Source organism: Chiloscyllium punctatum, chromosome 24 (assembly GCF_047496795.1).
Source record: "Chiloscyllium punctatum isolate Juve2018m chromosome 24, sChiPun1.3, whole genome shotgun sequence".
NCBI lineage: Eukaryota > Metazoa > Chordata > Chondrichthyes > Orectolobiformes > Hemiscylliidae > Chiloscyllium > Chiloscyllium punctatum.
In genome coordinates this window covers 40,199,807-40,224,975 of record NC_092762.1, presented here as the reverse complement: position 1 = coordinate 40,224,975, position 25,169 = coordinate 40,199,807, and the positions used below count along the sequence as shown (strand labels likewise).

The 25,169-nt window shown below is 41.7% G+C and overlaps 1 protein-coding gene across 10 annotated transcripts in view; it reads left to right on the top strand.

The window, feature by feature from the left end:
• The window catches only part of LOC140494474 (uncharacterized), a 116,433-nt gene that overhangs the window by 65,737 nt on the left and 25,527 nt on the right, over positions 1-25,169 (top strand). For all 10 annotated transcript variants that reach the window (XM_072593680.1, XM_072593681.1, XM_072593679.1 and 7 more), the window contains 3 exons: positions 257-384; positions 5,333-5,577; positions 17,317-17,453. In XM_072593680.1, coding sequence (XP_072449781.1) covers positions 257-384; positions 5,333-5,577; positions 17,317-17,453 — 510 coding nt within the window. The remainder of the gene's footprint in view (positions 1-256; positions 385-5,332; positions 5,578-17,316; positions 17,454-25,169) is intronic.

Below are 25,169 nucleotides of genomic sequence, written 5' to 3'. Positions count from 1 at the left end.
TCTTTTCCTGGAATGACTGGTGCCATTTTGCTCCTTTCCAGCTCAGCACCTTGGGAATTTAACCCTGTACTTTTCCTGTGTGTTACATGGTGCAGTGTCACTGAACAAGTGGTTGATAGGTGCTCAACAAAATAAGTGACCTACATTAACAAGCTTCCATTATATTTTTCTTATTTTCCCTAACTGAATTAATTATGATTGTATTTATAAGATTCTAATAGGATGCAAAATTTATTGTATTTTGACTCCACTTCAGGCCATCTGTTCGTGGGAAAAGCGATACCCAAACTAACAATCGAGATTCGAGGAAGCAGGAAAATGATGATAATAGAAAGCACAGACACAGAGCGAAGGATGGTTACAAACGCAGATCTTCACGATCAAGTAAGGGCATTTAAGAGAAGCGGAGAATTGAGAAAGGTGGCTCAGCAATGTATCCAATTAATACATTACCACATGGCCTTGCTTTGAAACACATACCATGAGTTGGAAAGGAAAGCTGTCTGCTAGCTGTAAAGTTCTTGAGTATAATGATGTCGAGAAGTATTTATCCAAAGTGAACATGCATTAGCACTTAATTTGGAGTATAATACAGAAAAGCTGCAATTCTGGCATTGCAGAGCAGCAGTGCTACCTAGGGTGGGACAGGAAGCGACACAATCTATGATTATTTTAAAAAAGGAGTAGCAAATAAGTTCAAAGAGGGGGAAAATGGTAAAAAGGCAAAATTAATGTCTCTCTATAGTATTCAGAATTATGGCACAAATCAAGATTAATGGATGTGCAGTTACAACCATTACAGGGACATGTTTTACAAGGAGGTCAAAATATTCATGGGAACTAAATGGTGGACGGCACGGTGGCACAGTGGTTAGCACTGCTGCCTCACAGCGCCAGAGGCCTGGGTTCAATTCCCGCCTCAGGCAACTGACTGTGTGGAGTTTGCACATTCTCCCCGTGTCTGGATGTGTTTCCTCCGGGTGCTCCGGTTTCCTCCCACAGTCCAAAAATGTGCAGATTAGGTGAATTGACCACGCTAAACTGCCCATAGTGTTAGGTGCAGCGGTAAATGTAGGGGAATGGGTCTGAGTGGGTGCGCTTCGGCGGGTCGGTGTGGACTTGTTGGGCCAAAGGGCCTGTTTCCACACTGTAAGTAAACTAATCTAATCTAAATATTCATGGGGAATTTATAATTCACTCATGGGATGTCAGCATTACGAGCTGGATCAATATTTATTGCACCATCTCTACTTGCCACTTGAGAAGATGGTGGTGAACTGCCTTCTTGAGTCAGTGCAGTCCTTGTGTTGGATCATAATGCCCTTTGGAAGAGAGTCCCAGGAGTTTGTTCCAACAATGCTGAAGGAACGGTGATATACAGTATTTCAAGTCAGGATGTTGAGTGCCTTAGAGGGATATTTGCAGGTCTGGTGTTTCCACTTATTGCTGCCCTCGTCCTTCTAAATGGTGCTGATCCTGGGTTTGGATGGTGCTGTCTAAGGATCTTTGGTGAATTTCAGCAGTGCCTCTTGGAGATAGTAAATGCTGCTACTGACCATCAGTGATGTGGAGGTGCTGGTGTTGGACTAGGGTGGACAAAGTCAAAAATCACATTATGCCAGGTTATAGTCCAACAGGTTTATTTGAAATCTCAAGCTTTTGAAGCGGCACTCCTTCATCAGGTGCAGTGAGAGAGAGAGAGCACAGTAACACAGAGTTTCTAGGCTAAAAGATCAAAGGATCATACAATTGGTGTAAGTCAAGTGAACAAACCTAAAATGGCTGATGGAGAACTGTTAGAAAGGAGAGGTGAGTTTTGATTGATTAAGATGCAAATTCAGAATCTGTTTCAAGTCTCTGCCTCGAGATAATTAAAGATTTCATCAGTTTCTGCATAACGTTCCAGACTTCAATCAGGCAGAGATACAAAAGGTGACACCACAGGTCAGACATTGAATTGTAGGTGTGAAACCTCATTCAGAAAGGATCAAGGCAAAAGATGGAAAATTATAGGCCAATCAGCTTAACCTCGGTTGTTGGTAAAATTCTAGAATCCATCATTAAGGATGAGGTTTCTAAATTCTTGGAAGAGCAGAGTCTGATTAGAACAAGTCAACATGGATTTAGTAAAGGGAGGTCATGCCTGACAAACCTGTTGGAATTTTTTGAAGAGGTAACAAGTAGGTTAGACCAGGGGAACCCAGTGGATGTGGTCTATCTGGACTTTCAAAAGGCCTTTGATAAGGTGCCACACGGGAGACTGCTGAGCAAGGTGAGGGCCCATGGTGTTCGAGGTGAGCTGCTGGGATGGATTGAGGATTGGCTATCTAACAGAAGGCAGAGAGTTGGGATAAAAGGTTCTTTTTCAGAATGGCAGCCGGTGACGAGCGGTGTCCCGCAGGGTTCGGTGCTGGGGCCACAGCTGTTCGCATTATATATTAATGATTTGGATGAGGGAACCGGGGGCATTCTAGCGAAGTTTGCCGATGATACAAAGTTAGGTAGACAGGCAGGTAGTACTGAGGAAGTGGGGAGGCTACAGAAGGATCTAGACAGGTTGGGAGAGTGGTCCAGGAAATGGCTGATGGAATTTAACGTGAGCAAGTGCGAGGTCTTGCACTTTGGCAAAAAGAATATAGGAATGGACTACTTTCTAAATGGTGAGAAACTTAATAAAGCCAAAGCACAAAGGGATCTGGGAGTGCTAGTCGAGGATTCTCTAAAGGTAAACATGCAGGTTGAGTCTGTGATTAAGAAAGCGAATGCAATGTTGTCTCTTATCTCAAGAGGGTTGGAATATAAAAGCAGAGATGTACTACTAAGACTTTATAAAGCTCTGGTTAGGCCCCATTTGGAGTACTGTGTCCAGTTTTGGTCCCCACACCTCAGGAAGGACATACTGGCACTGGAACGTGTCCAGCGGAGATTCACACGGATGATCCCTGGAATGACAGGTCTAGCATATGAGGAACGGCTGAGGATACTGGGGTTGTATTCGTTGGAGTTTAGAAGATTAAGGGGAGATCTAATAGAGACGTACAAAATAATACATGGCTTTGAAAAGGTGGATGCTAGAAAATTGTTTCTGTTAGGCGAGGAGACTAGGACCCGTGGACACAGCCTTAGAATTAGAGGGGGTCATTTCAGAACGGAAATGCGGAGACATTTCTTCAGCCAGAGAGTGGTGGGCCTGTGGAATTCATTGCCACGGAGTGCAGTGGAAGCCGGGACGCTAAATGTCTTCAAGGCCGAGATTGATAGGTTCTTGTTGTCTAGAGGAATTAAGGGCTACGGGGAGAACGCTGGCAAGTGGAGCTGAAATGCGCATCAGCCATGATTGAATGGCGGAGTGGACTCGATGGGCCGAATGGCCTTACTTCCACTCCTATGTCTTATGGTCTTATGGTCTTAACCTGTCTCCAAGTTTTAAATCAGGCTGGTCTTGTTCTGAAAGCTAGAATTTATAAAATGCCTCACTGACTGACTGTGATTCCGTCACCCATTTTAGGTTTGTTCACTCCACTTACACCAATTGTATGATCCTTTGATCTGTCTGCCTATAAATTCTGTGTCAGTGTGCCCTCTCTCACTGCACCTGACAAAGGAGAGTTGCTCCAAAAGTTTGTGATTTCAAATAAACCCTGCTGGACTATAACCTAGTGTAGTGTGATTTTTGAAGAAGGGCTCATGCCCGAAATGTCGATTCTCCTGCTCCTTGGATGCTGCCTGACCTGCTGCGCTTTTCCAGCAACACATTTTCAGTAGTGTGATTTTTGACTGAGAATGGTGGCTCAGTGGTTAGCACTGCTGCCTCACAACACCAGGGTCCCAGGTTCGATTCCAGCCTTGAGTGACTGTCTGTGTGGAGTTTGCACATTCTCTCCATGTCTGCGTGGGTTTCCTCCGGGTGCTCCGGTTTCCTCCCACAGTCCAAAGATGTGCAGGTCAGGTGAATTGGCCATGCTAAATTGATTAGTTGTTAGCTGCATTAGTCAGAGGGGGGTGGGTTACTCTTTGGAGGGTCGGTATGGACTTGTTGGGCCGAAGGACCTGTTTCCACACTGTAGGGAATCTAATTTAATCTAATCAGCGGTGGAGGGAATGGATGTTTCTGGATGTAATGCCAATCAAGTGGACTGTTTTGTCTGGATACTGTCAAGCTTCTTGAGTGTTGTTGAAGCTGCACCGATCTAGGCAATGCAGACAACTTTTGCGGCTAGGTCATTTAGAATCTCAAGCCTGAGAGAGACAGATTTTTAATTAGCAAGAGATTATGGGTAGAATCAAGAAAGCGGAGTTGATTTGTGATCCCATTGAATGGTGGAGCAATAGACTGAATGTCCTACTTCTGCTTCTACATCGATGGTGAATGATATTTTAAGACTGCTTAGGAAAATGTGAAAGGGAAACTTCAAGGCATCTGGAATTTAACCAGATTCATGAAAATGAGAAAGTCTTGCAAAATAAACTGCTCTGGGTATGAACAAAGAAATGTTAGAATGGTGAAATCCACATTAGCTCAAATTAAGAGGTGAACTAAAAAAAGGAAAGATTTATTAAGGGAGAAAGAAATGAGACTCTATAACAAAGCACAAGAGGCCAGTAAACATTGCTCAGAATGTCTTATGATCAAACCTCCAATAATAGAGTTGGCATCCCTACGCCATGTGCATCAGTTTCTGACGAGCCTAAAAATCCCTCCAGGAACTTCAGCATTACCATCAGCAGCACAATGATGGAAGGAGTCCAGAACAGGAATCCACAATTAATTGACTCCCACCAATCTGGCTAACACAATACAGGCATTGTGAGAGCACATCCTCACCCATGCAGACTGCTGGAATAACAGCTTCTGGGGTCGCGATGTCCCTTACTTATTGGAAGTGGACATCAGGATTGCAATGAACTCTGAAAGTTAACAAATAATCTGGACTGAAATCACATCCTACAGGCAGGGCTTCAGAACTCAACATGATCCCAGTTCAGTATGAATAAATGAAGGAATACTGCAGGATATGTAGCGTAACCTTGGAACATTTGCTTCAACTGACTTGCTGCACACTTTTTTTTTATTAGAAAACACCTGTAAATAAAGGACATCAAGAGCCTCAGTGACTAATTTACATGTCCGCTGTAATCTCTCCAGTCTTTATAAGTGCAGAGCTCAGTGTAACTGACAGCATTCCTTCTGTTTCTGTGATCTGAAGCTGAAGCAAATTGAATAAGTGATATCCCATTGTATACATATGTATCAAAAAATTACAAGAGCAGTTCATTACTGTATAAAAAGCATTGTTTCTGCCTATCTGTCTGTCTTTCTCATTCTCTCCAGGAACTCGAAGTTCAGAGAGAAAGAGAATAGGGAGAGGAAGGAGTCGGAGCTCTGAGAGGGGAAGAAGTTGTTGGAGCTCGGAAAGGAGAAGGAGAAGTCGGAGTGCAGAGAGGAGGAGGAAGAGTCGAAGCTCTGAGAGGGGAAGGAATCACTGGAGCTCAGAAAGACGCCAGAGAAGTCGGAGCTCGGAGAGGAGGAGGAGGAGTAGGAGCTCAGAGAGGCAAAAGAGTAAAGAACGAAGGAGGGTATGTTCTTTGTTAGTGAGATTAGTTATTGCAGCTAAACCCGAAGGATTATGGTAGGATTATAATCTCTGTTGAAATTCCAGGCTGAAATGTATCCACTTAATACAGTTGTGATTACAGATTTTGCCATTTGAAATATGGGACCCTGACATCAGGCTAATCTGAGAGGTTCATATTGAAATCTGTTTTTTAAAAATTAATTCATGGGATGTTGGTGTCATTGGCTAGCCCACCATTTATTGCCCATTTCTAATTCCCGTAGAGAGGGAGATAGTGAGTTTCCTTTTTAAGCTATGCAGTCCTTGGGGTTAGAGATGTCCTCAGTTCTGTAAGGAAGGGAGTTCCAAGATTTTGATCCAGTGACAATGAAGGAACAGTAATATAATTCCATGTCAGGACAATGTGCAGCTTGGAGGAGAACTTGATGGAGGTGGAGTTGTTGCATGCATATATTGTCCTTGTCCTTCTCGGTAGTTGAGTCTATGGCTTTCAGAGATGCTTACAGCCTTAGTGAGTTATTGCACCTTGTAGATGACTGCTACCACTGGCCATCAATGTTGATGGCTTGGGTGCCACTTACATGGGACCCTGTATCCTACATGGTATCAAGCTTTTTGAGTGTTGTTGGAGCTTCACTTCTCCAGGCAGATAGAGAATATTTCATGACATTCCTGACAACTGAGTGGTTTTCTAGACCATCACAGAGGTCAGTTAAATTGACCACTTTGATGTGTACCTGGAGTCATATATAGGCCAGACTAGGTAAGGATGGTAGATTTCCTTGTACATGGTTGACAGGGTTTGAAGAGCCAGGAGGTGAGTTACTTACCACAGAAGTCTCAATCTCGAGCCGAAAGTTGTTACTATGTGGCTAGTCCAGTTCAGTTTCTGGTCAGTGGCAACCCCAGGATGGTGAGAGTATGGAATTCAATGATGGTAATGTCATTGAATGTCAAGGACAATGATTGATTGGATTCCCTTTTGCTGGAGATAATCATTACCTTGCACTTGTGGTGCGAGCCTGTCACTTATCAGTCTAAATCTCGATGTTAACCATGTCTTGCTTTAAATGTGGACAAATTGTTTCAGTATCAGATTGGTGTCTGAGGCATTGTCTAGGTCAGGTTATTATTTGACACCTCTGTGGGAGATGGCTGTCCCAATTGTGGCATAGCCCCACACGTTAGGGACGAGGATCAATAGGGTTGAGCTTGCTGCCAATGTTGTTTCCAGTGCACAGATCGATGCTGAGTGGTCTGTGTGATTTCATTCCTTGTTTTAGACTCTGTAGCAATGTAGTACTGAGTGGCTTGCTGGACCATCATAGAGGTCAGTTCAGAATTGGCCGCTTTGATGTGTGTTTAGAGTCACATATAGGTCAGACCAGGTAAGGATGGTAGATTTCCTTGCCTTAAGAACATTATGAACAAATAGGTTTTTGCAACGATTGGCTTGGTTGATTAAGATTTTCATTCTAGATTTTCTTTAATGTATTTAAATTTCACCCTCTGCCATGGTGGGATTTGAATCCATGTTCCCCCGAGTATTAATACTTTTCTAGCTAAGTCATTTCTAGTACAAGTCATTCTGCATTTCTGATATCCATCTAACAATGTTGACCACTTAATGTTCTTAACTAGTCCATTTTTTGATTAGTCTCGAGGTAACAAAGGCAATACAAAGATTCCAGTTAGGATTCCTTGCTTCTAGCCTGCTCTTATTGTATCGAACATTGTATTTAGCTCATTAAGCGAGTTTTGAGAAGATTTGTAGCTCTGTTCAGTTCAGTTGCTAGAGCTCCTTGATGTCACAGTTGATCCAATGCGGGTTTGATGTCAAGGCTGTCACTCTCCCCTCTCCTCTGGAATTCAACTCTTCTGTCCATGTTTGAACCAAGCCTGTAATAAGGTCAGGAGCTGAGTGACCCTGGCAGAACTCGGACTGAGCGTCAGTGAGCAGGTTATTGTAAGCAAGTGACTCTTGATAGCACTGCTGATGACCCCTTCCATTAGTTTACTGGTGATTATGACAAGACTGAGAGGGTGGTAAATTACGAGGTTGGATTTGTCTTGCTTTTTGTGCAGGGCATTTCTGGACAATTTCCTGCGCTGTCGGGTAGCTGTCAGTGTTGTAGCTGTAATGGACAGCTTGACTAACTAAAACCAAATCTAGACAATTTTCAAACTTGGACTTCTAAATGGCAAGAGATTTTGTACATCACAAATGCCATGAAACGACCGCTGTCTCTGACAGCAAAGTGCAACCATCTGCCTATGACTTTTAATAACATTCTTGCCAAACCTTTAGCATCCTGGAGGATTATCAGAGCTGTGAGGTTATTTTGGAGAATGCGTGGGTGTTCTCTTTGAAACAAAGGAATTTGAGGGGAAACTTATTAGAGGTAGGCAGGATTTTTGCAGGTTTTGGAAAGGTACACAAGAAAGTTGATCTCATCAGCTGATGATGCAAGGGGAAGCCAGTTTAAAGAGTGAGGAAGAGCTATCTTGTGCAGCTAATCGTAAAGACCTAGAATTCGTTCCCACAAGGGAGACAAGTAGAGATGATCAGTGATTTCAAAAATAAATGACAGTCAAGAATGCTTATATACTGGTGGACCCTAGAAATCTGAAATAAAAATAGCAAGTGAAACTCAGTAGGTCTGGCAGCATTATTGGGGGCTGAAATACAGTTAATATTTTATTTCAGAAGCTCTAAGAAGTAATATTGGATCTGAAACATGCTTTCCTTACCCCAGATGCTGCGAGATCCGCTGAGTTTCTCCAGCACTTCTGTTTAAGTTTAAATTGGATGATCATTAATTTGCGTGGTTCTGTAGTGAATGTGGGGGTCTGCATTTCTCTACAGAAAGATGACACAGGGTCGAAGGGCCAAATGGCTGCCTCCTGTGCTAATGTAACTCGATACACCAGAAATTTAACTTGAATCTTGTTAAAGTGAGAGGCACATTGCACTCATCAGGACAAGAATTTATACTACAGAAGGAAAGGGTGCTGATTTGTTGGAAAGTTGACTGATTGGCCAACTATTTAATTGCCAAATTATCTGCACCAGAAACTAAATTGTGGTACAGGATGAAGCAGGTTGAAGGCTGGGGTTCTTTCATTCATCACCTGACTTTAAAGTCTCTCTACCAGCTACCAACTATCAGGAATTTGATGGTTACTGTTTGCTTACCTGAACAGTGCAGCTCCAAGATGACTCATGCTCAACATAATCTAGTTCAAGCAGTCTGATTGATTGATTGTCACTCACCATCTATAAAACAACTCTGTCCATGTTGTATAAGATGACATCATGGCATTATCATGGGCACCCTCTGTGATGGGTGACCATGACAATCTCTGTCCCTGCTATGTCCTTATTTCTTCACTGGTGATCCTGTGCTAGGAGAGCAAATGTAGCAGTGAAGAGCCTTAATACTAAAGTTGATCCTTGAAAATGCCCACGTTGAAAGCCAATCATCTCTAATTCAGCTGGCTAAATAGTAGCAGCGCTGTGTTGGAGGCAGTGGTCAAAATAATTTTTGATTTCTTGATTTCCAGGAGCTTCTTAGGTTTAAGGACCAAACTGTTTTCAAAGCAGTAATTTGGTAACACTTTTAGCACTTCCATTAGGATTTTAACGAAACAACAGAATCTGTGGTGGGCAGATGGGCTAGAATCCAATTATCAGTTTTCTTTCATGCATCACCTCCCATAGCTCATTAATGCAAACCCAAGGTCTGGGCGGTTAAGCTCTTCAGAATTAACTGGGCTCCTGATGTTTCATATGCATCAAAAACTTTCTTTGTGAAAAAGCACACCTGTACACAATGACAGCCAAAAATGCTTGTATCTTCATATCAAAGACATTTTTAAAGTTTAAGGGAAACAAAAAAACTGAATTTCTATCATTTTATTTTTTCACCATCTGTCCTAGGTGTGTCTGTTTTAAACTTCACTTGCTAAATTGTTTATTGTGCAAATACAAAATAGTAAGAAAACCATGGGAAAGGATTTAACTTTTTCATTTGAATTAGGTTTTTGTTGTTCCAGCAGTTGGTTGTAAACTTGATAAGGACAGGGGCCTGGAGGAGGGTTTCAGAATTTAAAAATATCAGGAAACCCTATCAAAAATGAGAACAACTTGTAGGTATGGAAGGTGAGAAATATTGTCTGTTGTAAACATCCTCCACCCACCCACCCACCCACCACACAATGGAGGAGCCATCATCTATAGTGATATTTTTTGCAAGGGGACATGTGACCTTCTCATCGCTGTCTTTTGAGGCTGTTCTGCCATTGACTTTTGAGGAAAACGGTTGCAAAATTTCACATGTCCCCTGTTAAAAAGAAATTCTCTTTATCTCTGGCTGAGCTGGACGAGACTTTATTTTTAAACAGTAACCTTGATTTCTGGATTCTCCTACAAAAAATCAACATTCTTTTCATATCCACCTGTCGCTCTTGTGTTTCAATCTTGCTGTTCTAAACTCTGCTGCCTGTTCAACAATTTAACCATTTTCAGGTGTTAAGTCTAGTCCCACTCCAGAGAATAGCATAAGATCTAAGTTGATGCTGTACTGTTGTATGTACTGTTTTTAGAGACATTAAAACCATGTCCGGGGGATCCAAGATGGCGATGACCCAGCAAGTCTGAGTCTATAGTGCTCCTCCCAAGACTTGGGCAAAGTGGGCTACCCGCCTCCACCACACTCACCAAATCATTTAAAATAGTTTATACTTAATGTAATTAGTTGCTCAGTACTGAATTTAAACAATCTAATCTCCTGTAAAAATGACTAAAGGGAAGGGAGCCCGCAGCTCTCAGCAGGCAGGAACCCCTTCCCCACCCTCCCCAGCTGCAGCAGAGGCATCTGCAGCCACCCCGGGGGACTTACCTACGGTGGTGAACCTCGAGGAAATAATCTCTAAACTCGATGCAGAGATTGACGCCTTCATCGATGAGTCCCAGAGCCTATGGGATTCACTCTCGTCCGCGCTACAAAAGCACGACCGAGACATCAAGGAACTCGAGCGCCGAGTCGGAGGGGCAGAGCTAAAGGCCGCACCTCCAAGACTATAGCAGAATTGGCCGTGGATCGGGTCCGGACTCTCGAACAGTGAGTCCACACCTTAGGGACTCACATCGACAACCTCGATTCTCGAGGTTCGTCGAAAAAATATTCGTTTGCTGGGCCTTCCCGAACGGCCAGCTTACAGCATTTCTCAAACAGTGGCTTCCACAGCTTTTAAATCTGGAGGCTGGATCCGGCCAGGTAAGGGTGGAATGGGCCGACCGGGTTGCAATACATGGGCCCGGTTCGAACCAGCGCCCCCGCCCAGTCCTGTTCCAGCTGCAGAGCTACAAGGAGAGGCAGATGCTCTTAGAAGCTTCCAGAAATCTTGGGAAAGATCCCCAAGCCATGATTTATAAAGGATCCAAGATTATGTTATTCCAGGACTTTTCCCCAGCTCTGGTCCGCAAGAGGAAGGCGTTTGACGAAGCAAAGAAGTGTTTAAGGGACTTAAATATTCAGTCCTCCTTGCGCTACCCATCAACACTACGTTTTAACCATGAAGGGTCCGTGTATAACTTCAGATCGCCGGAAAAGGCCAAGGAATTTTTGGACACTCTTAGATGAAATGTAAGAGTTAATTGACGTTGTTTTGCTCTCCCCCCACTCCGGTCTACACTCCCCTTTTTTTATATTAATCCCTTTCTTTACCTTACTGTTTAATATTATCTCCGGGGGGTGAGGAGAGGGTTTATTTATTTGTTCTCTACTTAGCGATTTTCTTCCACTTTTTTTTATGTATATATAGGCCGGGGGAGGGTCCAGTTAATGTTGGTGGGGGGAGGTGGTTACCTTATCCTATTTTATTTCTGTCTTTAGGAGCGGGATTGTTTTTCCCCGTTATTTTGTATTACTATATTTAATTATTACTTGTTGAGGCTGTAATTTTATACATGGTACTATCATTACCAAATATATCCAGGTGTTGGTGTGGGGGGGTAGGGTGCTCACTGTTAACTCTAGCTCTGTAGTATATTAGAATTTTCTACATCCTATCAAGGGGCACCTGGGTCAAGGGTGGGGCACTGGTTGGGAGAGGATATGATGGACATTTGGAAAGGAAGTGATGCCCCCTGGGAACAAGGGGGAAAATCTCCATTTAAATACATTTTTTTATTTAGAAATAGTTTCTTATTATATTGATGTGAGTGTATTAAAGAGCCTTTTTTTTGTGAATTTTATATGCTCTATGCTCGGGATGTTCTGGATATAGGGGTCCCCTCCCGAGGGATCTCTGATTTGCCTGGACGATTATGGTTGATTAGTCAGTTAAATGGTGCACCTGGAATGTCAAGGGGAGTAATTCACCAGTCAAAAGGAAGAAAATATTATCAAACCTCAAGAAAGAAAGGGTTGATATAGCTGTCCTACAGGAGATACACTTATTGGATAAAGAACACTTGAAATTATGACAGGGTGGATTTCATCAGGCCTTCTTTTCTTCCTTCAGCTCAAAAAGCAGGGGAGTCGTTATTTTTATTCAGAAGAATCTCCCTTTCAAAATCCTAAATTAGATAAAAGACGAATCTGGACGATATATTCTGATTAAAGCCCTTATAAATGGAAAGGAATATGGGATCTTAAATTTGTATTGCCCCCGGCACATCCTTTTAAATTTATAACGAAGCCTTCTCAAAATTGATGGCTCTCGGTGCTCATCATACAATTATTGGGGGAGATTTTAATTGTATTATGGATCCGGAAATAGATAGGATTCCCAAGAGTACTGCAGGAGTATCTCCCAGATCTAGACAATTGGTGGATCTGAACAAAGAATTAGGATTAGTAGATGTATGGAGATGTCTTCATCCACAGGGCAGAGACTTTTCTTTTTACTCCAATCCACATAAATGCCATACCAGAATTGATATGTTTTTTGCCCCCTCGATTTTTTAAAAATTCCATATCATCCTGTAAAATAGACAATATAACAATTTCCGATCACGCTGCTGTATATATGGAAATCAAGACGAGGAACAATGAGACGTCCCCCCGGCATTGGCGTATGGACCCCTTCCTAATGAAAGATAGTAAATTTGTAAAGTACTTCTCTCAAGAATTTAAAACTTTTTTAGAAATTAATTCAGATACGGCTAGCAACCCATCAATGATGTGGGAGACCATCAAAGCTTACACGCAAGGTTTGATCATCTCATACTCGCCGACCCAGAAAAAATTAAAGGGAGAACAACAGCGTCTGCTTGAAGCTCACTTAAAAGCAGCTGAAACAGGATACACTGATAGACCTTCTATTATTAAATTGCAAAGGATTATGGCCCTTAGGACAGCTCTAAACACTACGCTTACTCAAACAGCTAAGAGGGAAATATTATTTGCAAAACAAAGGTTATATGAATTTGGCGATAAACCTGGTAGATACTTAGCATTTCTTGCAAAGAAAAATAAGGCCCCTTAAACTATCACGTCTATCAAGGAAAGTACGGGTATTCTCATTCATGATCATAAAAGGATTAACGCAATCTTTAGAGAATTTTATTCTGATTTGTATAAATTGCAGGATTGCGAAGACAGAACTAGGAGGATGCAGACATTTTTTAAAAACCTGACCTTTCCGGACCTAACTCCAGAACAGGTATCGGTCCTGAATGTTCCCCTAACAATCCAAGAAATACTTGACGCAATCAGGCAACTTCAGAGTGGTAAGGCACCTTGGCCCAGATGGCTTTCCAGCTGAATTCTATAAAGAATTTACAGGAATATTGGCCGGTCCACTTAGGGACATGTATAACTACACATACAGTCAGGGCTGTCTCCCACCTTCGCTGAAAGAGGCAAATATCTCCCTTATTCTCAAAAAACGAAAGGACCCAGAAGATTGGGCGTCATACAGACCAATATCCTTGCTAAATGTAGATTTTAAAATCCTCTCTAAAACGTTAGCATTGAGGCTAGAAAGGGTATTGCGACACATCATAAAGGGGGGATCAGACAGGGTTTATTAAGGGCCATAGATCATCCAATAATGTTAGAAGGGTTTTGAATGTGATTCAAGCCTGCCATCAGGGAAAGATACCAGGAGTAATAGTCTCATTAGACAAGGAAAAGGCATTTGACAGGGTTGAATGGTCATATTTGTTTTACACATTGGAAAGGTTTGGCGTTGGAAAGGCGTTTACCAAACGGGTCTCAACACTGTATAGTGATCCCAAAACAGTTGTGATTACCAATGGATTAGGCTCGGATAGCTTCAGTGTGGGTAGGGGCTGCTGTCAGGGATGTCCTCTCTCGTCATTGCTATTTACACTAATAATTGAGCCACTAGCAGAAGCTATACGGGCTGATCCTAATATAACGGCCCCGCGGATTGGTACGGATAAACATAAAATTACCCTTTATGCAGATGATGTTCTCCTATTCCTCAGCAATCCTTTGATGTCCGTGCCTCGCTTAATCCAAGTTATTAATACATTTAGTGTATTTTCGGGCTATAAAATTAATTTCTCAAAATCGGAGGCTATGCCAATGGGCGGCCTTGCTTAGTATATCCCACTTAGTGGATGGATCCCACTTTCCCTTTCTGTGGTCCCTGGAGGGTTTCTTATATTTAGGCATTTTTATTACCCCAGTATTTGGTCAGTTATACAAGGCTAACTTTGTGCATTTACTGGAAAGGATAAGGCAGGACCTCCAGCGATGGGGAGACCTTCCAATTTCCTGGTTGGGTAGAATAGCACTAATTAAAATGAATGTCCTGCCCCGTCTCCTATATCCTATGAGAATGCTTCTGATAATGCTGCCGAGGCTGGCACTATGTAAATTATATGGCTGGCTGGGTTCCTTTATCTTGAATCATAGACGGCTCCTCATTAAGCTGAAGAAGCTACAGCTTCCACAGACAAGGGGAGGATTGGATTTCCCAGATTTTAGGAAATATCAGTTATACATAGCCGATTGGGTCTTGTCTGACCCGCAATCAATCTGGCTTGACATCGAGGCTTCTCAAGTAAAATGCCCACTTATTAACCTTTTATTTTCAGACAAGAGGAAAATCATTACGGATCACTATAAAAACACTATAATACTAAACACAATTAAAGCTTGGAATATAATGCGGCAAAATGAGTGCAACTCACATAAAACGTCCCTCTATGCTCCGATAGTGGGAGCATGGGGATTTCAACCGGGGCTTACAGATGCCACTTTCAAACTCTGGAGATCCAGGGGTATCTCCTGTTTAGGGGATCGGTTTAAAGAAGGGATCCTGATGTCCTTTGAACAGCTGCATCAGAAATTCAGATTACCTAATACTTCCAAATTTGAGATTACATACAAAAGAAGATAGTCTTTATAAATCAGATAGAGAACGTAGAGTGTTATGGCCAATGGGGGTATCTTCCGTCAGCACTATTTATCATTTATTACGTGATGAAGTATCGGGAGATATGGACAATCTGCTTAAAACATTGGATCAGAATTTGGGACTGGAAATTTCTACAGAAATCTGGAATGACATTTGGAAAGATGCCAGAAGAATCTGCAACACAACTCAGGCTATCCAGCTGAAGATACTTCATAGGGCCCATATAGCACCGGATCAATTGGCAAAATTTAAGGCAGGAGTATCTCCAATGTGTCCCAAATGTAAAATAGAGTTGGACACTCTTGTACATTGCCTGTGGACCTGTCATAAGATCCGTAGATATTGGACTAAAGTAGCAAGTGCTCTGACAGAAATCTTAGGAATGGAAATTAAAGTGGATCCTGTATCTCTCCTTTTGGGCTTTTCGAACTTACCCTCCCTGGACATGCACGGGAAGAGATTATTTTCCATTCTCTCTTTCTGTGCAAGGAAACATATTTTGGTAAACTGGGTGGCTGAGGGCCCTCCTGAACTTTCAGATTGGCCCAGAATAATCATGGAATGTATCCTCCTTGACTTCCTTACAAATATGGTGCACCAAAAGACCGCATTATTCCATAAAATATGGCAGCCCTTCTTGAATTACATAAATACAGATATTTTGGCTATCCTAACAAGGGCTTTTATTTAATTGAGATGGCGAACATGGCTGGTCCAGGGCCCCTTGGGAGAGGAATCCCACACGAATACGGGTTTTGTTACGATTTGATGTTAACACATTCCGAGCGTGTATCTCACTACCCAATTTCTGTGTTATCCGTCGGTTTTTTTCTTCTTTGAATAATGTAAGAGATTCAATTATACACTCTGGTTAGTTGTAGGTTAGATTAGTAGTTGAGTTTTTTTTTCTCGGTGTCTTTTTTTTCTGTTTGACAAATTTTGGTTATTATTTAAGATTTAATTGTATATCAATGTTTATACTTGGGTTTTTTTTATTTGCAAACTTGTAAAAATATGTTAAATTTTCAATAAAAATATCTATAAAAAAACCATGTCCACTTTTCCCTCAAATAGCCACACAATATTCTATACATTAATTTGTACCACACATGTATCAAGCAGTGATAATCATCAAAAGAGAATCACGCCATCTCCCCTTGACATTTAACAGCATTAACATTGCTGAATCTCCCATCATTAACATCCTGGGTTACATTTACCAGAAATCTAACTGAACCAACCACATAAATACTGTGGCTACACGAGCTACAGTGATTGTATCTTGACTTCTGAAGACTGCACAGCATCTACAAGACACAGTCAAGCATATGATAGAATGCTCTTCAAGAACAATCAGGAGGCTTGATACAGTCCAAGGCAAAGCAGTTTGCTTGATTGGCCAGTCATTTACTACCTTGATCATTCACTCTGTCCATCACCAACACAAAGTGGAGGCAGTGAGAGCAAATTACCTGATGCAGTACACTGACTTGCCAATTTTCTTTGATAATATCTTCCAAACCTTTGACTTCTACAACTAAAACAGATATGGTAGATGTATGGGAACACCAACTGAAAGGTTATCCTGTAAGTTAAACATCCTGACTTCTAACTGTATCACCAATCGTTCGTTGTTGTTGGGTCAAAATCCTGAATTTCTTCCCAAACATAGATGACGATATACCTACATCAGATGCTCTGTAGCAGTTCAAGAAAGTGTCTCACTTTCACCTTGAAGATAATGAACAGAAGCAATAAGTATTAATCTAGGACTTTTTTTTAAAGAGACCACTTCTCAATTCATACAACAGCCTCACTGTAACTGGTTTATCTGATCTTGCTGTGTGTGGGACCTGCAGTTCACAAATCAGAGTGACTGCACTTCAGCAGTTCAGAGCGCTTTAGGACCTGAGAAGATTTAAAATGTGCTCTTGAAATATTACACTTTCTGGTAGTATCTTTAGATGAGTTAATAATGAGGTTCCTAATTTAAGATACTTTTGTAATGCTTGAAAACTTTCAGGATTTTTCCCTGAATATTCCATGTGGTTATGTAAAAAGCACATGCTTGATTAATTTTCTTCTACCTTTTTCTTAGTTTTTTTTCTGTGATACAATATTATATACTTATGTTTAGAGTTTTGGCTGAGCAGTTGGAGGTGTGAATATTAGCAAGATTCGTCATCATCATATGAAAATTAAATGGCTTTTCCACCTTCCTGTGACTTTACATTTTCAATAGGCAATTGGTTTGTGCACACAATATGTGTGTATACTCTATTCAGTCTGCAGACTTCTGAAACTGTCAATGTTCCATTTTTTTGTTGCTGTGGAAAAGCAGACTTCAAGATCCAGAAGTCGTCATAGAAGCTCTCCCAGCAAAAAGAGAGATTCATCTATAGAGAAGACTCATGAGCTGAAAGAACAACAATGGAGGTTGGATCCCAAGGAAGCATTGTGGGCTGTTGAAAGACGCAGGTTAGTGTGCTTAATGTCAAGACTTAAAAGGACAGTGGAATATTTTCACCTTAGATCGAGGTGTATAATGTTTATAAAAAAACAAATACTTAGAATTTTTGGAATTTGAAACACTCAATAACTCAGACTGACAGATTTCCATTTACATCACGTTGTTTTTGTTAAACTTACTAGCTACTATAAAGACTTAATGAGCCATCCCCTAACATATTTTTCCTTTTTGTTCAGGATTCATTGGGAAATACTTGCAAATAATCTTCTTAAACAGGAATTAGTTTACTCTGCATACTGAATATTCCTGTTATATTTTTGACAAATTCCTTTGATTTGATTTATTATTGTCACGTGTACCAAGTAATAGTGAAAAGTATTGTAGTGTGTGCTAACCAGACAAATCATACCTTAATAAGTATATCAGGGTAATAGAACAGAATGCAGAATATATTCAAAAGTAGAGCGTTCCTATGAAAGTTTTCGTAAGTTGAAAGGGCTTAAAGCAAAGAAGCAATTACCATTAATTTATATGGAAAAAAATATTGAGCATACCCAGACCCAAAAAGTAACCTAACAAATCATACCAAATAACACACAAAACCTAAAATCATACTAACCTATAGTAATAGCAGGAATGATATGATAAATACACAGCCTATATAAAATAGTACAGTATAGTTTCGCTCACCAAAATCGGGAAGACAAGTGAGAACACTGGAAGGCTGAGAGGTGGTGATAATGGTATGTTAGGCTGAGTCATCGGAGGTTGGGGTGGTGGCAGGTACAGGAGACTGGGGTGTAAGAGAGAGAAGAAGAAGGTCATCTACTAACACTTCTGGGGAACGTGCTTGGTATTGCTACTCTCACTGTGCACACTTTCTCATAAAAGCGGAAATCCTATTTCGATTAGCGAAAACAGGTGCTAATGTAGGTCTTTCATAAAAGCAAAACGGCGTAAAGCGAACATTCGAAAAGCGGGGGATACCTGTACAGTGTTACAGCTACAGAGAAGGTGCAGAGAAAGATCAGCTCTAATATGTGAGAGGTCCATTCATAAGCCTGATTACAGCAAGAAAGAAGCTGATTTTAAATCTGTGGTATGTGTTTTCAAACTTCTGTGTCTTCTGCCCAATAAAAGGGGGAGGAAGAGAGTATAACTGGGTGGGAGCGGTCTCTTCCCACTGAGGCAGTAGGAAGTGTAGATGGGGTCAATGTATGGAAGGCTCGTTTGCGTGATGGACTGGGCTGCACCAACAATGCTCTATTTCCTTCCAGTCTTGGGCAGAACAGTTGCACCAAACTGTGATGCATCTGATAGGATGGTTCCTGTGGTGTATCTATAAAAATGGTAAGTATCATTGTGGACATGCTGAATTTCCTTAGCCTTCAGAGGAAGTAGAGGTTTTGGTGTACTTTCTTGACTGTAGCATTGATGTGGTGGCCCAGGATAGATTGGTGTTATTTACTCTTAGAAACTTGAAGGTCTTGACCACCTCCACCTCAGCACCATTGATACAGACAGGGGCATATCCTTCCCTCTGCTTTTTGAAGCGGATGACCACCTCGTTCATTTTTTTTTGACATTGAGGGAGAGATTGTCTTTACACCATGCTACTAAGCTGTCTATCTCCTTCCTGTACTCTGTCTTATTGTTGTTTGAAATCCAACCCACTACGGTGGTGTCATCAGCAAATTTGTAAATGGAGTTAGAGCTGAATTTGATCACACAGTTGTGAGTGTATAAGGAGTATAATAAGGGGCTGAGTACACAGCCTTGTGAGACACCCGCGTTGAAGAATATTGTGGAGGAGGTGTTGTTGTCTATTCTTACTGATGGTTCAGGAAGTCGAACATCCAGTTGCAGAGGACGGAGCAGAGCCCTAGGTCTCGGAGTTTGGAGCTGCGTTTTATTGGAATTATACTGCGAAGACAGAGTTAAAGTCAATAAATAGAAGTCTGACATAGGTGTCCTTGTCATCCAGGTGTTCCAGAGATGAATGTATGGGTATGGAGATGGTGTCAGTTGTGAACCTATTGGGATGGTAGATGGTTTGTAGCAGGTAAAAGCAATCTGGGAGGCTGTTGTTGATGTGTGCTAATACTAACCTCTCAAAGCACTTCATTATGATGGATGTCAGGGTAGTAGTTATTTAGGCACATTGCTTGACTTTTCTTTGGCACCAGAATGATGGTGGCCTTCTTAAAGTAGGTGGTAACCTCACATTATAGTAAGGAGAAGTTAAAGATGTCCATCTAGGACCTGAGTGCGTAGCCAGGGACTTCATCCGGGCCAGTTGCTTTCCATGGGTTTACCCTCAAGAAGGCTAATCTGATGTCTGCAGCAGTGACCGTGGGTACAGGTTAACCTGAGGCTGGCAGACAGATGACATTATTTCACTGACCTTCTGTTCAAAACAAGGATAAAATGCATTGAGCGCATCGAGGAGGAATGCATTATTGTAGGCATTCTATTCTGCTTTGTCACCCTTGCCAGAGTAGACGTATGTTCGTGTGGTTAGTCCAGACTCTAGCTGAGTCTGGTATTGTCTCTTGGTGTCCTTGATGGCTTTGCTAGAATCCTACTTAGATTTCCTGTATAGGTCAGGGTCACCTTTCAGTTCATCCATAGTTTCTGGTTTTTGGTTGGGTAACACTCAGTTAACTTCTTTGACATGCAGTCTTCCACACACTTACTGATGAAGTCAGTGCCGGTAGGGGCATATTCATTTAGGTTTGCTGCTGAATTCTTGAATACGGACCAGTCCCGTCACAGCCCAGCAGTCACAAAGGAGCTCATCTGACCAGCACTGTCTGACTTCCTGTACTGGATCCTCATGCTTCAGTTTCTGCTTGTAAGCTGAGAGAAGGAACACAGCCTTATGGTCTGAATTATCAAAGTTTGGGCAGAGGATGGAGCAATAAGCATCTTTGATGGAGGGTATTCTGTCTCAAGGCTATTTGTAGCAGTGTATATTTCATCGAGTACATTGTTCACTTCCGCACGGGGTGGGATGTAAACTGCTGTCAGGATAGCAGAGGTAAACTCATGCGGCAGGTAATAGGGACGGCACTTCACTGTTAAATATTCCAGCTCTGGAGAACAGTAACTCACCAGGGCCATCATCTCTGAGCACCAAGAGGTGTTGGTCAGAAGGCAGAATCTTCCATCCCGTTCCTTGCCTGAGGACACCATGCAGTTCATCCAGTGGTTTGAGGAACCCTTGGGTTGTAAGACGCAATCAGGTGAAGCAGAAGTGAAACATGCCTCTGTCACACAGAGCTCATAGCAGTCTCTCAATTCCCTTTGTCTTTTGATGAAACTTTCATATGAGCTGAGGCTCAGAAAGAGTACTGCCTCCATCATAAAAAGACTAAACTAAGATGGAAGATGCAGTAGTTCATTGTTTGCAGATCAGATATTTAAAGAGATATATTTTTATTGAAAAAGAATATTTTTTTGGATATTACAACATACACAGAACACAACAATTCTCAACAGTACAAAGAAGCTCACTATTAAATAAATAATAACGAACTAACTAAAAAAAAACCCATGATAATAATAGTAATGATAATAAAATGGCTCAGGGAATCAAAGTAATAGCCCTTGATCATTGAGAGCATAAACTTATATTCATGTGTTTGTAATTCCTCCTCTTTGGATACCACATTCATTGAAAAGAATCGTCATGGCTATATAAAGGCCCATATTAATATGGCAGAAACATCTGTGCTCAGGTAGTCCAAAAAGGGCCACTACATTTCATAGAATTTTTTTGTTTTATGGTGCACCATGCTTGTGAGAAAATCCAAAGGGATGTGCTCCTTGATTAGCCCAACAACCCCGGGGGGGATTTTCAGACACCCACCCTAACTGAATGTTCTTTCTTGCACAAAAAGTGAGGATACTGAAAAGCTTTATTGTGCACGTCTAAAGGAGGTACATTAGCTAGGCCAAGAAAAAGAGGTACTGGATCCATCTCCACCTCTGTCCCCAAGACCCTCTCTATTTCGTTTGCCACAGCACTCCAGTATGCCTGGAGCCTGTGGCAGGACCAGAGACAATGAGTGAGAGTACGTGTACTCATTTTGCACTTGGGACATGGTGAAGATACTCCCACTTTAAAGTTTGAGAGATGATCTGGAGCCAAGTAGAGAATCTTCAGTTGCAAGGCATGAGTCCTATTGCACATCAAGATCCTTCTTGCATTCTTCCAGATATCCTCCTATGCCCCAGAGGAGATCTCAACCACCCAGTTCCCTCTCCCATACCTTACAAAGCAGCTCAGTCTCGTCTGAGGAGCCCTCTCCCAGCAGGTGATAGAGAGTACTGACAGAAGATGTATTTTTAGCACTAAGCACCCTCTTCTCTATTTCGGATCTATAAGGGTCATTTAGGAGCGTACTTCTGTTTTGAATATAGTATCTGATTTTGGGATAAAAACGGAAGAGATCCCTGCTAGATAAGTCATATTTCCAAGCTAACTGGTCAAAAGACATCAATGTGTCCCTCTCAAGTCCTTTTAAAATCACTGCTTAGATTTCCAGTGTCTTCCCTGATCGAGGTGATGGCTTGAGGAGCACTACTTGCCCTGTTTGTCTCCATGCTCAAACAACCTTTCTTTTGCAAATGTAATCTCCTTCTTAGCTGTCTGTGTGAGCATGGAGTTCAGTGTGGACCGGTGTGGTGTGATCCTTTGTAATTTAGCTAGCAAGGGCCTTCTCGGATGTCTTCAGCTATGTTTTGAGCAAGCATTGCTGCTCACCCTTCTGCCGTCTCTTACTGGCAGAGTAGGAAATAACTAACCTTCTGGCATAGGCTTTAGCAGTTTCCCAAAGAATGGATGGATTGTTGGCCAAACCTGAATTAATGTCTAGAAAAATGCTGAATTTATTGAAAGTACTCGATAAGCTTGCTAACATTAAGAATGAAGGGATCCAGTCATCAGTGCCCTGAACCTACCATACTGTCCTTACTCTTGACCGTTAGGTACACTGGGTCGTGATTAGAGATAGTAATGTTGCCAATTGCACATGATACCACCGAGTCCAAATGCATTATGGGAGACCAATCTTGGTATGATATTTGTGCGGATTGGAAAAATGTGAAATCCCTGCCTCTAGGTTGAAGGCATCTCCAGCCTCCCACCAGTTAATTCAACACACAAATCCCCTAGTTGCTTAGATTGTGAAGAAAGTATCAGGGGCCTTTAGGAAATCTATCTACTGTAGGATCTATTAGACAATTAAAATCCCCCCCAATGATAATATGCCGAGATGCATGACTCATCAATTTGGAAAGTGCATCTACCAGGAACCCAAGAGGGTGAGCTGGGGGATAGTAAACATTTAAGATCCCGTATTCTTCCCCATTTATAAGAATTATAAATCATGTGTGTCTTTAATATACTCTAATTACTTAAATGGGAGATTCTTCCTAACAAGTATGGCCACTCCCCTACTCCTGGTATTAAAAGATGAAAAATAAACCCAGTCATACCCATTCTGTTGCAGATTCAAATGTTCTGCATCATCAGGGTGTGTCTCCTGTAATAAGGCGACAGCCACCTTTTTACGATTAGAGAGTATCTTTTTCCTCTTGACCAGCAAATGGCTCCCCTTAATGTTCTAGGTACACCAGTTAAACACATCCTTAGCCATAACCTTCTATAGTAACACTTAGGCTCCAGAGAGGGAGAATTCAAATTACAAAGTTTCAGTAAAAGAAAATCCACAGAACATAAAAAATTACATAAACTAAAACAGCTACAACCAACAAACCTACAAAACTTGTAAAAACTACATACATCAAAAACCAAAAAAGCAAAATCATATACAAAGTGCCAAAGGCACTGATTAGGGGAATTTACCCCCCATTCAAAGGGGGCACCTAGCCATCCCAACCACCCATTTAACTCCTCCTAGATAGAGCCACCCCATAAACACAAGTAGTTCAAGATAGAGTAGAAGAAAAAAAAGATTAGCGATGTGCAGAAGGGAATTTAAAGTAAATACGTCCCCCATCCTCGGTACAGCTTAACTCAGAAATTAAAGGTAGATACTCCGTCCATCCCAAACATAATTTAGCACAACTTATTACCAAATCATCCAGTTCAAATGAGCGTGTCCACAAGGTTCTCCGCTTTCTCTGGTGAATCAAATAAGTGTATAGATCCATTATAGGTAATCCGAAGCACCGCTGGGTATCTTAGTACTGGACCCCGACCTCTCTCAATCTCTTCTTGATGCCATTGAAGGATTTCCTTTTCCGGATGACCGCTGCGAAAAGTCTTAAAAAAACATGACTCTAGAGCCCACGCACACCAAAGCCCCTGGATCCTTCCCCCGGGCTCTGGAAGCTTCCATGACTCTGTTTGTCTATGTAATGATGGAATTGTACCAGGACAGGACGAGGGCGTTGGTCCACACCTGGCCTCCGTACTGCGACCCAGTGAGCTCTCTCAATCTTTATCCTTCCCTTTTCAACCTCCAAGCTAAGGAATTCCAGCACCACTTTTCAAAAAATTCCACTGGCTGTTCACCTTCCTTCCTCTCTGGCGGACTGACAATACGAAGATTCTTCCTTCTGCCCCGGTTTTCAAGATCATCAACCAGATCAAGCAAACCACTGACCTGTGTTTCCAGGGCTTCAATCTGATTCTTGGATGAATCTGTTTCAACTTCCACTCCTGTGACCCAGCGTTCGAGCTCACCTGGCCTTTTCCTGAGGTCTTCCAGCTGCTGTTCATGTTTTTGGAGTGTAGTAGAGACCGGGGCCAGCTTTTCCTTGATTTTTTTTTCTTCAAGCTGTTTTCGCAGCATCTCACGAGACTTGGTGAATTCAGCAAGCAAGGCCTGGTGAATCAGCAGGCCTGCTGCTCTGGTGGATCCGGCCTTGGGCAAACTTCTTCCTTTCTTCAGCATTCTCCCACAGCAAAAAGTGAAGGTAAGTAAAATATTTAAATTCTATAGCTCTTTTACTGCTTTTAAAGTCAAAATGACTTGGTTGGGATGGGTTCTAGCTTTGTCCTGTTGATGTTGAAGCACAGAGCCCAGCTAACACAGTCCTCCTAGGCAGCTGCCATCTTAAATCCTCCAGATCAGATATATGATTGCAATCTGTTCTTGACATCTGTTAACACTGATAGTTCATCTTTATCATCTAAATCCTGAGGACCAATTTATTGCCTTGGCAAAGTGGCGACAATGCTTTGAGTTTTGTCAGCGTGGATAGGGTTTTCTGGCACAGAGTGTATAGTATCTAATGTAACACTGTTTCTGCCCTTGTAGTATTTGTAGTAGCGATTATTGGAATGTGATCAGTGAAGTTACTTGTCTGGTTACCCTCTCTTCAAATTGGCTACCTGACATTGTTAAATCCGCATGGAATAGATTTCAAAATGTAATAGTCCTGTCCAACAGAGACCACTGAATAATGTTCTTTGTTTAAAAAGTACTTTCTCCCACTGTTCCTCTCACGATTTTCAATAACATGTTATATCACAAGAGCAACTGATATATGGTAACCAAATAAAAGTTTGTCACCTTCTATGTTCTGTTAGTTCATGAGACCAACCCTGCAATTTCATCTAATTGTCTCATGAAATTTGTAAAACATGAGCCTTGAATATAGGACAATTAAAGCCATTTTAGTAATCTTTTAGTATGTTTCAGGTTATGTTAACTTCCCAATTAATTTTTAATTTACACAAAAATGTTGAA